The sequence below is a fragment of the Chiloscyllium plagiosum genome, unplaced genomic scaffold (genome assembly GCF_037043375.1).
Source record: "Chiloscyllium plagiosum isolate Xiang-an unplaced genomic scaffold, Cpla_swu_hap1 HiC_scaffold_1, whole genome shotgun sequence".
Taxonomy (NCBI): domain Eukaryota; kingdom Metazoa; phylum Chordata; class Chondrichthyes; order Orectolobiformes; family Hemiscylliidae; genus Chiloscyllium; species Chiloscyllium plagiosum.
In genome coordinates, this window is record NW_028270139.1 from 120,930,339 (window position 1) to 120,945,581 (window position 15,243).

General features: G+C 41.9%; 1 protein-coding gene across 5 annotated transcripts in view; it reads left to right on the forward strand.

Annotated features, from left to right (window-relative positions):
• The window catches only part of amacr (alpha-methylacyl-CoA racemase), a 91,691-nt gene that overhangs the window by 42,845 nt on the left and 33,603 nt on the right, over positions 1 to 15,243 (forward strand). For all 5 annotated transcript variants that reach the window (XM_087990280.1, XM_087990281.1, XM_087990277.1 and 2 more), the window contains one exon: positions 6,168 to 6,354. In XM_087990280.1, coding sequence (XP_087846406.1) covers positions 6,168 to 6,354 — 187 coding nt within the window. The remainder of the gene's footprint in view (positions 1 to 6,167; positions 6,355 to 15,243) is intronic.

Below are 15,243 nucleotides of genomic sequence, written 5' to 3' on the forward strand. Positions count from 1 at the left end.
CTTGTCACCCAAGGTTCCTTCACCCTACCATCCCTACCCAAGGTTCATTGGATTCTGAGGAGAAAGTGAGGTCTGCAGATGCTGGAGATCAAAGTTGAAACTTTATTGCTGGAACAGCACAGCAGGTCAGGCAGCATCCAGGGAACAGGAGATTCGACGTTTCGGGCACAGGCCCTTCTTCAGGAATGAGCAGAGAGTGTTCAGCAGGAGAAGATAAAAGGTAGGGAGGAGGGACTTGGAGGAGGGGCGTTGGAAATGTGATAGGTGGAAAGAGGTCAAGGTGAGGGTGATAGGTCGGAGTAGGATGGAGGCGGAGAGGTCAAGAAGAAGACTGCAGGTCAGGAAGGCTGTGCCGGGCTGGAGGGATCCGGCTGAGACAAGGTGGGGGGAGGGGGGATGAAGAAACTGGTGAAGTCCAAGTTCATCCCCTGCGGTTGGAGGGTTCCCAGTCGGAAGATAAGACGCTCCTCCTCCGACCGTCGGGTTGTTGTGGTTTGGCGGTGGATGAGTCCAATGACCTGCACTCCAGCATTTCAACTCCCCCTCCCACTCCACCGAGGATATGCAGGTCATTGGACTCATCCACCGCCAAACCACAACAACCCGACGGTCGGAGGAGGAGCGTCTTATCTTCCGACTGGGAACCCTCCAACCGCAGGGGATGAACTTGGACTTCACCAGTTTCTTCATCCCCCCTCCCCCCACCTTGTCTCAGCCGGATCGCTCCAGCCCGGCACCGCCTTCCTGACCTGCAGTCTTCTTCTTGACCTCTCCGCCTCCATCCTACTCCGACCTATCACCCTCACCTTGACCTCTTTCCACCTATCACATTTCCAACGCCCCTCCTCCAAGTCCCTCCTCCCTACCTTTTATCTTCTCCTGCTGAACACTCTCTGCTCATTCCTGAAGAAGGGCCTGTGCCCGAAACGTCGAATCTCCTGTTCCCTGGATGCTGCCTGACCTGCTGTGCTGTTCCAGCAATAAAGTTTCATCATTGGATTCTGAATACATTCAGAAACTATTCTGAATACAGTCTATGAAATCCTCCTTGTTGCCACCTCTGCCAATGAACAAATCTAGTTGAATTTTGTTGAAGGAACAATTAAAATGGTGGATAAAATAATAGCTGTTGATGTTATTGAAATAGATTATCAGAAGCCATTTGCCAAGTTCCTCTTTAGAGACATTATAAAAATAGAAGCATGAGATTTGGACACAAATAATTATTGGATAGGAGACAGGGAGGTGGCCTAATTACTCTGTAGTCACCTTTCAGGATATGCTTCTTGAGGATCTGTATCCATGGCCTCACTCTGGTAAATTGAGTTCATAGTGGAGTAAGTGTCAAGTTATTCAAATCAAAATGAAGAAAGAGAGATCAGATTTTTTTTCAAACTGGCTTGTAGTTAGAAACTGTGGATGAACCACAGAGAGAGATTTTGAAATGTTTAAGATGGTTGGAAGTACATATCTTACATTAGTGTCCAACATTAGATGTGATTCAATAATTGGATATTCTTGCAAATTATGATAAAACTGAATCTTGCATACATTTTGAGGGAAAGAAGTGTGGGCTGTAGGTGACTATTTTGAACTTAATCAAGGGCATTTATGGGCTGGAAAGAGTTTGTGAAATAAACTGTAATTTAGCTTAATGGATTGGTCAATAGAGATAAATTAAATTTAACAGATTATTCCACAAAGCCCAGAATAGATGCATTTAAGTAATAAGGAAAGTTCTATGAGGTGGTCCCATCAGCCATGGTTAATTTTTAAAAAGTAAGAAATTTTCACTGTTTCCTGGTATATGTGACAGCAATAAATCAAATGAAACTCAAAAGATGCATAATTCTGCAAAGATAGGTGGCTGAACAGAATATTTTAAAAAATAGCAATTTCCAGAAGCGGGCTGGGGTGTTGGAATTAGAGTATGAAAGAATGTTAGCGAAAAATAGAAAAATGGACAGAAAAGATTTAAGATATTTTAAAGAAAAGGGAGTTAACAAAGTGTTGGTTCGATAGAAATTGAGTCTGGTGAATTAGTAATGGAGAATAAGGGGATGGCAGATGAATTGAACAGACATTTTGCATCAGTCTTTGTCAGAGATTATGTAAGCAACATCCTGCAAATAGCTCTATTATCACGAATTGAAAGGGAGGGAGGAACTCAAGAAAATGACAGTTCCCCGAGAAATAGTGCTGAGTAAATCATTGCAACTGCAAGTTAACAAGTCCCCATGTCTTAATGAATTTCATCCTAAAGTTTTAACAGAAATAGTTCGTGAAATAGTTCATGCATTGGTTTAATTTCCCAAAACTCATTAGATTTAGAGGAAGTTCCTTTAGCATGGAAAATAGCTAATGTATCTCCATTATTTAAAGAGGAAGGTATTAGAAAACAGGAAATTATAGGTCAGTTAGCTTAACATCTGTCATACAGAAAATGTTAGAGGTTGTTATTAAAACCATTATAACAAGCGTTGGAACCATTGCTGATTTCTCTTTTTTATCAATTTTCAATTGAGCTGGAAATGACATATGGACTTTGGGACAGCTTATGAAGAAAGGAAAAGACAGACTAAACAAGCATTGTATATTCATGAGGCCAAGCTTGGAAGCTATTTGTAGGCTGATTATTGATTAAAGAGGTTCCAACATATATAGCAACCTCAGGAAGAGCATCATGTTGAAACATTTCAGACATTGGCTATTAACAAGGTTGGTACCTGGGAATTGATTCCGACAAGAGAGACAATGTTCAAGAAGATGGCACTTGTTGAATGGGTAATTGAGGTCTCAGGACTCCAGAAGATACTTCATAAGGTAGCACATCAAAGGCTGTTGCAGAAAATAAAAGCTCATGGTGTTGTGGGTGACGTATCGGGATGGATACAAGATTGGCTGGCTAGCAGAAATTAGAGAGTAAGAGTGTATGAGCCTTTTTAGTCTGGGATGTCATGAGGGAAAAATGCTGGAGCGTCAAAGCTTTACAATTTATGTAAGTGATTTGAATGAAGGGACAGAAGGTATACATATTTCTAGAGGTATATCTAATAATAAATGCTGGCCAGTGATGCTCAGGTCCCATGAGTGAGTAAAGGAAGTATCTAAATTGGCTGTTGTCACAAAAATAGGTAGGAAAGTGAGTTGTGATGAAGATATAAGGGGCCTAAAGTGGGATATAGATAACTGAGTGGGCAGAGAACTAGCAAATAGAGTACAATGTGGGAATTGTAAATATGTCCATTTTGGCAGAAAGAATAAAAAAGTTAAGCATTTTATTGAAATGGTGAAAGCTTGCAGAGCTCCGAGTTGCAGAGAGATCTGGGTGACCTCATGCATGTATTGTAGAAGGTTAGTGTGCAAGTGCAGCAAATCATCAGGAAAGCTAATCTTTACTTATTTCTTTACCTACACAAAAAGTGATATTGTTGGCATTAAGGTCACAGGCACCGTACAAAAGTGTATGCCCCACAAATGTTACCATGGCAAGACTGTAACAATTTATAATGTTGTAAAGCATGCTGTTGGTCTTATTATCAACAAAAACGTCAAAAGCATGGTCCTTGCCAAATAATTAATACCTGTATTGTGCATATTCATCGGAAAAGTTGGGACAGCTTTCTACAGTGAGTGAAGAGGCCAAGAGAGTGGTGAAGGAGAAGAGGACTTCAGTTGAGTTGAAACGCCAGCCTGCTCAGCCCAAAAAGGCAAACAAGCTACAGCTGCTGGAACCAATTCCACATGAGTTCATAGTATAATTATGTTAATGACTCGGATATATATTTTCTGTCTAAAAAAAGTTGTGTTTTATTGAGAGGGAAACTCAATGCAAGAGTAGAGAATTCAGTTATGTTAGGCAGTAGTCAGACTACATCTGGAGTACTGCAGTTAAGCGAAAAGACTAATACTTGGAATGAGAAAAGGCCAGACAGATCCATTCAAGAAGTTTTGAAAGTTGCAAACTTTCCACTTGCCTTAAATAAAATGATTCCTCCCACCTAGAATGTGCTGCTAGAAATCTCATATTGCAGACCTCTCCCTGATTTGCTATTCAGTTCAAGTTGTAGTGTGAATGACTTGAATGCTAAGAGCTGCTGTTTTGTGATTATCTTATAGATGATCTGATTTGTTTTTTTAAAATATTTAAACTGATGGAAATGAGGTTCATTGCTCAATTCCAATATGTTCGGAAACGTCGTCATCGGATGGTGATGAGGTTAAAATTCAGACATTTCTTTATTAAACATTAAATAAAACTAATGTATTTTTTTCCTTCAAATTGGAATTGCCTCAAAATATTTTTTATGTCTGTCTTAATCAGCTAATTAAAAAATATACACAGTCTTTTTTGAAGTCCTTGAAGTTTAGTATTTCTTTGGGAAATCATTTGTGTTGTAAAGTAATTTCCCAGAATTATCAGTTGGATATTTATAAATTTTGAAGTTCAGTGAGAGTGATTTTACAAAAGACAAATTTAACTTTTTTTTAAAGCCTGCTTAGTGTTATCATTAGATCTGAGGAGATGATATAATATCATTTTAAAAAATATATAGCTGGAAGTTGCGTTGAAGTTTTTTTGTATTCATGACAGGGCAGGCAGAAGTGGTTAGTAGCAATGTCACTGAGCTAGTAATCCAGAGCCCCAGGCTAATGTTCTGGGGACATGGTTCAAATCCCACTGTGGCAGATCAGATTTGAATTCACTAAAAAGCTAGAAATAAAAACTGGTCTATTCTCTTTTGTTCAGTGGTGGTAATAGCCTAGTGGTATTGTCATTTGCTGTCTAAGAATCCAGGGAAGATTCTGTGGGAGGGGGGTTTCCAAATCCCATCATAGTAGAATGCAAAGTCAATCTATCCAGGTATGCTAGCTAGATGGATACAGAACTGGCTTGGTTATAGAAAACAGAGGGGAGGGGTGGAAGGGTGCTTTGCGGAATGGAGATCAGTAACTAGTGGTGTTCTGCAGGGATCAGCGCTGGGACATTTGTTCGTAACATATATAATGATCTGGAGGAAAATGTAGATGGTTGATTAATAGGTTTACAAATGACACCAAAATTGGTGGAGTTGCAGATGGTTAGGATTACCAAAGGATAGAACGGGATAATAGATTGTGGATTTAGACTGAGAAATCGCAGATGGAGTTTAAGCTGGGCAAATAGAAGGTGATGCATTTTGGAGATCAAATTCAGTTGCGAATTATACAATAAATAGCAGAACCCTTAGGACACAGAGGGATCGAGGTGCACTGAAAGTGGCAACACAGGTGGTCATGAAGGCATGCAGCATACTTGCGTTCATCAGCCATGGCATTAAATATAAAAGTTGGCAGGTTGCACTACAATAGTATAAAACCTTAGTTCAGCCATATTTGTAATTTGCCTGCAGTTCTGGCCACCACACTACCAGAAGGGTGTGATGCTTTGGAGAGTGTGCAGAGAAGATTTACCAGAATGTTGTCTGGACTGGAGGGTTTCAGTTATGAAGAGTGGTTGGATAAACTTAGATTCTTTTCACTGGAAAGATGAGGCTGAAGGACGACCTGATAGAGGTTTACAAAATAATGAGAAGAATGGATAGGATGAATAGTCAGAGGCTTTTTCCCAGAGTGCAAAGGTCAGCTACAAGAGAGCACAGGTTCAAGGTGAGAGACGGAAGGGTTAGAGGAGAAGTGCAGGGAAAATATTTCACATAGAAGGTGATGAACGCCTGGTATGCACTGCCAGTGGAGGTGATGGAAACAGGCACATTAGCAATGTTTAAGGGACCACTTTGACTGGAACAACACATCCATCCTAGGACAAGCCAAACAGAGACACGCACAAGAATTCCTAGAAACATGGCAGTCCAACCAGAACTCTTATCAACAAACACATCAAATTGGATCCCCACTTACCACCCTCTGAGAAAAAAAAGGAAATGACCGCCATGAGAAATGACATCATTAAGGAAACCTAAACACATAAATAGAAAGCGGGTTATAACACCAGCTTTATTGATGATGTTATCTAGTATGGTGACGAAATGTCTGAAAATGAACTTTCAGCTCAGCGAGCAAACTTACATCCACATCCTAATAATCTTATATGTTTCAATAAAGACAGATTTTGTTTACGTGATTTCAATTCTTCTATTTTTAAAAATCTGCTTGGTGTTTGTCAGATCGAAGGAGCAGCTTACTGTGGCTCTTGGTTTTGGAAATCACAGCAGTTGGGCATTTGGGATCAGCAAAGAGGTGAAAACCTACTGGACACTGGAGCACCATTCTATGAAACCTACAAGACATCGGATGGAAAGTACATGGCTGTGGGTGCATTGGAGCCTCAGTTTTATGAGCAACTGATAGAAGGCAAGTGTGTTTCTTTTCTTTACGACTACTCTATCTGTTGTTCAGAAGTAACAGGTGTAAAACGTTGTCTCTGTTGGGTAGTTATGGCCCCAGAATCCAATCAACTGTTCATAAGTAATTTTAAGTTGATTTATTAAGGAACAACAGTTTAGTTTTAATAAATTAACTAAACAGACAAGAAAAGTATACAATCAATGATGGTTGAGAGTCTTAGACTTGTACCAGAGAATGAATGATTAAGACAGAGTATTGATCTCAGCAAATTGTGAGGGCAGTGTCCTGCTCTCCAGCAACAATGTTAGGGAACTCTTTCTTCCATCCTTCCTGGTCCATCTTTTTATATAAAATAGGCATTTGCCTGACTAGTACTACCACCTGAACAAGACCAAGCCCTAAATGAGGACTTGTTAATATATTTTTTTCTCGAGACTGGGCACTTTCCCTACATCAATTATAGAGTTATAGAGCCATAGAGATGTACAGCATGGAAACAGACCCTTTGGTCCAGCCCGTCCATGCAGACCAGATATCCCAACCCAATCTAGTCCCACCTGCCAGCACCCGGCCCATATCCCACCAAACCCTTCCTATTCATATACCCATCCAAATGTCTCTTAAATGTTGCAACCGTACCAGCCTCCACCACATCCTCTGGCAGTTCATTCCATACATGTACCACCCTCTGCGTGAAAAAGTTGCCCCTTAGGTCTCTTTTATATCTTTCCCCTCTCACCCTAAACCTATGCCCTCTAGTTCTGGACTCCACGACCCCAGGGAAAAGACTTTGTCTATTTATCCTATCCATGCCCCTCATAATTTTGGTAAACCTCTATAAGGTCACCCCTCAACCTCCGACGCTCCAGGGAAAACAGCCCCAGCCTGTTCAGCCTCTCCCTGTAGCTCAGACCCTTCAACCCTGGCAACATACTTGTAAATCTTTTCTGAACCCTTTCAAGTTTCACAACATCTTTTCAATAAGAAGGAGGCCAGAATTGCACGCAATATTCCAACAGTGGCCTAACCAACGTCCTATACAGCCGCAACATGACCTCCCAACTCCTGTACTCAATTCTTTGACCAATAAAGGAAAGCATACCAAACGCCTTCTTCACTATCCTATCTACCGGTGACTCCACTTTCAAGGAGCTATGAATCTGCACTCCAAGGTCTCTTTGTTCAGCAACACTCCCGAGGACCTTACCATTAAGTGTATAAGTCCTGCTAAGATTTGCTTTCTGAAAATGCAGCATTTATCTGAATTAAACTCCATCTGCCACTTCTCAGCCCATCTGGTCCAGATCCTGTTGTAATCTGAGGTAACCCTCTTCGCTGTCCACTACACCTCCAATTTTGGTGTCATCTGCAAACTTGCTAATTGTACCTCTCATGCTCGCATCCAAATCATTTATGTAAATGACAAAAAGTAGAGGACCCAGTACCGATCCTTGTGCCACTCCACTGGTCACAGGCCTCCAGTCTGAAAAACAACCCTCCACCACCACTCTCTGTCTTCTACCTTTGAGCCAGTTCTGCATCCAAATGGCTAATTCTCCCTGTATTCCATGAGATCTAACCTTGCTAATCAGTCTCCCATGGGGAACCTTGTTGAACGCCTTACTGAAGTCCATATAGATCACATCGACTGCTCTGCGCTCATCAATCTTCTTTGTTACTTCTTCAAAAAACTCAAATCAAGTTTGTGAGACATGATTTCCCACGCACAAAGCCATGTTGACTATCCTGAATCAGTCTTTGCCTTTCCAAATACATGTACATCCTGTCCCTCAGGATTCCCTCCAACAACTTGCTCACCACCGAGGTCAGGCTCACCGGTCAGTAGTTGCCTGGCTTGTCTTTACCGCCCTTCTTAAACAGTGGCACCACGTTTGCCAACCTCCAGTCTTCCGGCACCTCACCTGTGACTATCGATGATACAAATATCTCAGCAAGAGGCCCAGCAATCACTTCGCGAGCTTCCCACAGAGTTCTCGGGTACATCTAATCAGGTCCTGGGGATGTATCCACTTTTAACTGTTTCAAGACATCCAGCAGTTCCTCCTCTGTAATTTGGACATTTTGCAAGATGTCACCATCTAAATCCCTGCAGTCTATATCCTCCATATCCTTTTCCACAGTAAATACAGATGCAAAATATTCATTTAGTATCTCCCCCATTTTCTGTGGCTCCACACAAAGGCCACCTCGCTGATCTTTGAGGGCCCCTATTCTCTCCCTAGTTACCCTTTTGTCCTTAATATATTTGTAAAAACCCTTTGGATTCTCCTTAATTCTATTTGCCAAAACTATCTCATGTCCGCGTTTTGGCCTCCTGGTTTCCCTCTTAAGTATACTCCTACTTTCTTTGTACACTTCTAAGGATTCACTTGATCTATCCTGTCTACCTGACATATGCTTCCTTATTTTTCTTATCCAAACCCTCAATTTCTTTAGTCATCCAGCATTCCCTATACCTACCAGCCTTCCCTGACAGGAATATAGTTTCTCTGGATTCTTGTTATCTCATTTCTGAAGCCTTCCCATTTTCCAGCCGTCCCTTTACCTGCGAACATCTGCCTCCAATCAGCTTTCGAAAGTTCTTGCCTAATACCGTCAAAATTGGCCTTTCTCCAATTTAGAACTTCAACTTTTAGATCTGGTCTATCCTTTTCCATCACTATTTTAAAACGAATAGAATTATGGTCGCTGGCCCCAAAGTGCTCCCCCACTGACACCTCAGTCACCTGCCCTGCCTTATTTCTCTAGAGTAGGTCAAGTTTTGCACCTTCTCTCGTAGGTACATCCACATACTGAATCAGAAAATTGTCTTTGCTGAAATTATCTTTCTAAATAACGAATACAGAACAGGTATCTAAGATATCAGGATTGTCACCTCTCTCTGTCCAACTCCGAGTTTGAGATAATTTTTTTTAATGTTGTGCGAAGGATAAAGTCCTGGCCATCTCTAAATGCTTACATAGATAAGGAAGAGCATGGGATGCCATCTGACCAATTTAGGAAAGTCAACATAGAAGCCTGACCCAGCTGACCCTGTATTTCCACGGACTGTTTATAATGCTTGTTTGTTTCGAATTGGCCTTTCCAATGAGGGAAAACCATTTCTGTTGCAGCAGTTTTATAAGAATTTATGCAATACAAAAAGTACTATTTTATTGAGGGCACCAATTTCTTACACAGGTAAAACGTAGCATGCAAATTATCTGTCATTAAATCCTAAACTACTGATTGCCTTTCAAAATCTGCCACTGCTGTTAATCCGTCTAGCTGGCTTGTGGAGCTAGATATATTGTAGCTCTGTGTTGAGTTGTGAATGCATGGAATGCGTTGCCAGCTGTGGTGGTGGAAGCAGAGTCATTGGGGACATTTAAGCGACTGCTGGACATGCACATGGAAAGCAGTGAGTTGAGGGGTGCATAGGTTAAGTTACTATATTTTACATTTGGATTAAATCTCGGCACAACATCGTGGGCCAAAGGGCCTGTTCTGTGCTGTACTTTTCTATGTTCTATGTTGTATTGACCATTGGAGTTTACATTGCCAGTTTATTTGCTCATTCTAAAAAAAAGGGCTAATGCATGAGCCAGATGAAAAATGACAAAGATTTAGGTGACAAACTCCAATTCTATTTAAGATGAGAGTGTGCATCTGACCCACGTAGTTCCTTTCTGCTCTCCCCACCTCCACCTCAATCTGAGTGAATCATATAATGAGGAACAATTACAAGAATAGTAATTACAAGAATAATACTCAGACTAGTTGGAGTGATTAGTTTCAACCAATTTAAAGATAAACTAGATCTGTAGATGAGGGAGAAAGTGTTGAAAGGATATATCGATAAAGTTGTGGAACTAAATAGAACGGACAATTGTGGAGCATGAACGGTGGCTGTAAATTCTCTGTAAACAAATTTTTACCACTGGGTGGCACTGCAGAACTGCCTCATTTCCCCTGCAGAATTGCTCAGCTTCCACCTGAACATAGTCAGTTTATCTGGAGAATCAGTCAGCTCAGTTGCTGGATTACAGATTGCAGAGTGATGCCAACACCAGTTGAGGTTACCATGAAGGGCTCTCCTTCTCAACCTGTGCTTTCTTGCAACCATTTCAAGCCACAATTTCTCTGTAATGAGAGAGCAACCCTATGACCCAGTAGAATTATGGCATCTTATTCTGTTTTCTACCTGTTGCATCTTTCAGAACTTTAAGTTAGCATTTCTCTCTTTGTTTTAAGTTTTAGTAAATGCTCATTGCAAGTTTTAACTGTCCTCATCTCATTTTCTGATACCTCATAGGCCTGTTGTCCTACTCCTTTAATCTGGTTGATCTCATACTCAGCATAAGGAAACGTGATTGTGGTTGTTGGAGGTTAGTCATCTCTGCCTCAGGATATGAGATGTATTTCTTGGGCAGTCCCATAGGCTCTGGTGGCTTCAGTTATTACATCAATGATACTTTCTGTTATTTGCAGCAGAGAAGTCCCTTGATCCCAGGATGATGTCAATTGAGAATAAGATATAAAAGCAGAATTAGGGAATTCAGCCCATTGAGAGTCTGCTCCATTATTCAATCATGGCTGATATATTTTTCAAGCCCAATCCCCTGCTCTCTTGCTGTAACTTTTGATCTCCTTCTTAATCAAGAACCTATCTGTGTCAGTCTTAAATACTTCAACTACTTGGCCTTCACAACCTTCTGCAGCAACGAGTCCCACAGATTTGATGCTCTGACTGAAGAAATTCCTCCTTACTTCAGATCTAAAGATTCATCACTTCGTTCTGAGGCTGTGTCAATGTCAATGCTACATTTCATTTCATGGAGAGCTTCAGACTGCATTAGCAGCATTTTCTTTGTATTTCCTTGAAACATTTTCTACAAGCAACCTGACAAGGAGATGCTTTTTAACCATCCAGACATGGGCAAATGACAGATTAGTGCAGTTATTGCAAAAAATCTGGAATTACAAGTCTAATGATGAACATAAGACCATTGCCAAATATCAGAAAATAGATCTGGTAAACTAATTTTCTTCAGTGAAGGAAATCTGCTCCCTTACCTGATCTGGCCTACATATTACTCAACATGTGGTTGCCTCTAATTGGCCCCTGACTAGCCACTCAGTTAGGTAAAAACAATGAACTACTGAATTGCTGTGCTTTTCCAGCACCATTCTACTCCAGAATCTGGTTTCCAGCATCTGTAGTCATTGTTTTACCTAGTTGATTTTAATCCTACTGCGAATCCTCTTGCAAAGATGCCTGCCTTGAAGAAGTTTCCTCCTTTCTCTACAAGAATCTCAGGGAGTCCCTCTCCCACTGCAACTCCCAGGTCATTTCCTCTGCCCTGAAGCACTTCAACCATGTCCTGAAACAGACTCACTACTACAGCCACATTTGCTTCCTCAGTGCCTGCCTCCGTAACCAACTCATCCTACACAGACTTCGGACCACCTTTAAACTAGCAGAGTTCGGATCGAACAGGACAAACAGTACAGACTACAGATTCAAAAACACCAGCAACGGTTCTCCTTCAAGATCCTCCGCTCCACGCTCGCAGCAATGTGCCGGCACCTAACCTCTCTACAGGCTGCCCTGCTTCAGCTGAGGGCCACACTCTCTCAGAATTGCAAAGGACCCCTCCTTTACTATATTCTCAGGAGAATTCATACTCTCAATGAACAGTATTTCAACACCATCTCAAACATCAAAAACTATAAGTACTTTTATCTTAACTATAAGTATAACTTTTTTATTTGATAAGTATTTTATCTTATCAAAAACTATAAGTATAACTTTTATCTACCTACCTTCATAACCAGCGCTCCTTAAACATTCCAGTAGATTCCCCCGGCCTCTGGAACTGCTCGGACGCCATTAGCCATGAGGCTGGTGCAGCCACCACCCCCACGCTGATTGATGACGTCACTTCCGCCCCCATCATAGCCGCTTCCACAGCCACTTCAGTCCCTCACAATTCCTCATGCACCACACGTGACATCACTTCCGCCCCTCACATCATCGCTGATGTCGCATGCTCAGTGACTTCCGCCCCCCTCCCACAGCCATGTTTGCCACCATTTCCACCCCCACCAATGCCACTAACCTGCATTCTGCTGACATGCCCCCGCAGATCCCACTGTCACCATCCCCGCCCCTCAGAACCCTGAGGGGAACACCACCCCTGCTCATGACTCCACCCCCATTCCCCCTAACATCACACCCACTCCAGTTACAGGTTCCACTCCCACTCCCAGCTCCACACCCACACTCTGGTTTTTACAGCACTGACATGTCTGCAATCGGTGAAGGAAGTTGTGCCCAGGTCACTTAACTAGGAGGACTGTTTGAGTCCATGCATCTGCTCAGCCTCAGGTGGAAGACATACCCCTGAGCTCTGTGTTAAAAAAATGATAAATCTGCACAGACAGACATAGGAACATCAGTGAACTGAAGTGAAATGCGTTGAAGTCTTTCCACATTTTACTATTATGGTGGCTGCAGCTTGCAAGTGCCTGACTGCCCAATTCCTGCTTTTGAGACACAGATCCAGCAGAGCATTTAGTGGCTCCTGGATATTTGCCTGGTCAGTCACGTTTAGTCAATGACAAGGGAAGAAAGTCACGGGGCATTGATCTCATTCCACATCCCTTCTTCTCAAGGACACAGAATGGGGCCAACAGACACAAGAAGGAGGAACATTGGACATGTACCTCAGCAGATTTTTCTCAAGACTCTTCAATGATGCCCTGCCTTCATCCCTCTTCTACTTGTGATCCCAAGGCTTACAACAAGTCAAGCTGAGGGATGGAAGAGACTCCTAAACGTTTGAAAGCTGCTCGGGGATGCCTGCCCAAATCTTCAGAATACCTGGGCTGTAATAACATGTAGCAAGCTCCTCCAACACAGCTGCTGAAGTTGGGCCTTCACCTGTTTGTATTGGGAGGGAGAAGAAGAAAAGATATTTCTGAGGGTAGTTTTGTGTTAGAGGTGTTCAAGCATTGTATCAAGTCAACATTATTGTCAATAATTATTCATTTTTACTGTTACATTATCTGTTGTAATCTTATTGTCACAATAATACCAGGTTCATGAGTGGAAATGGGCTCACCAAGATCACGAGGGGACAGGATAGAGTAAATAGGGAGAAGGTAAAAACAATGACTGCAGATGCTGGAAACCAGATTCTGGATTAGTGGTGCTGGAAGAGCACAGCAGTTCAGGCAGCATCCAAGGAGCTTCGAAATCGACATTTCGGGCAAAAGCCCAGAAGCTTTACCCGCTTGTAAAAAAAACTGAATGAGAGGGTGAAGTGGAATGAAGTGCAACTGAAGCAAGGGTGATGCGATTTAATTTTATCAACAGCGAATAGTTAGTGTATGGAAAGTACTCTATGAAATGTAGTGAAGGCAGGCTCAATTGAGGCATTCAAGAGACTTTGGATGATTATTTGAAATGGAGTTTAGGGTAAAGGCAGGAACTTGGCATTAGGTAGTAGGCCCAGGCACCATGTTCCTAATGACTACCTTCTCCGCTGAGAAGTGAAACAATGTGGAGCATTTTCCACCTACAAATGGATTTGCTGTATTACGATCGCCAAGCTTTGATACCTTGCTCTTTCATAATCAATAAGCCGCTGACTGTAGTTATCCTCATCTGTCAGGGAATCATAAATTGCAGTTTGCTGCCAAGGTGCTACAAAAGAACCTCAGGGACTGAGATTAAAAGCAACTTTTATGGAGGAACCAAGACCTGAGATATCAAAATGTTGCATCCTTCATACCGACCCTATGGGAAAGATGGCAGAGTTTGCGATGCATTCCCGCATTTCAGGAAGGAAAGTTTTATCCTTTGTCTGTACTTTGCAAAGTAACAGTGTAACATTTAAGACTGTGAGATGACAAATCGGTTAATGGTAAGGTCCTGGGGAGTGTCACTAAACAAAGAGACCTTGGAGTTCAGGTTCATAGTTCCTTGAAATAGATAGGACAGTGAAAAAGGTATTTGGTATGCTTTCTTTTATTAGTCAGTCCATTGAGTAAAGGGAGGTCATGTAGGACATTGGTTAGGCCACTTTTGGAATACTGTGCGCAGTTCTGGTGTTGAAAGGGTTCAGAAAGGATTTATAACGATGTTGTCAGGGTTGGAGGATTTGAGTCATACAGAGAGGCTGAATAGGCTGGGGGGGTAATTTCCCTGGAGCGTCGGAGGCTGAGGGATCCTTTGTAGAGATTTATAAAATCATAAGAGGCATGGATAGGGTGAAAGACAAGGTCTTTTCCTTGGGGTGGGGGAGTCCGGAACTAGAGGACACAGGTTTAAGATGAGAGGGGAAAGATTTAAAAGAGTTTTATGGGGCAACTTTTTCAAGCAAAGGATAGTGAGTGTATGGAATGAGCTGCCAGAGTAAGTGTTGGAGGCTGATACAATTACAACATTTAAAAGGCATCTGGATAGGTATATGAATTGGAGGGGTTTGGAGACATATGGACCAAGTGCTGGCAAATGGGACTAGATTAATTTAGGATATCTGGTCAGCATGGACAAGTTGGACTGAAACGTCTATTTCCATGCTGTATATCTCTATGACTCTAATGGGCAAATCAGCAGGGTGGCATAAATGTGACAAATGGCTCAGGACATTCTGAGTTATCTTTAGCTCTGCTCTTCAGTCATTTTCCTTGAAGTCTGTGAGTATGATTTCAGAACTGCCAGAACTCTTGTCCTGATGCCTCTCCCTTTGAATGCTGTATGGCAGTCAATGACAGATGTTGTTTGTGGTGGAGTTGGAAAAGATGGTCTCTGTGCTTTCTTCTACATTTTTCTCTCTAACAAAAGTTTTCCATCATTCTATGAATTCCTTGTCTGTATCAAAAGTC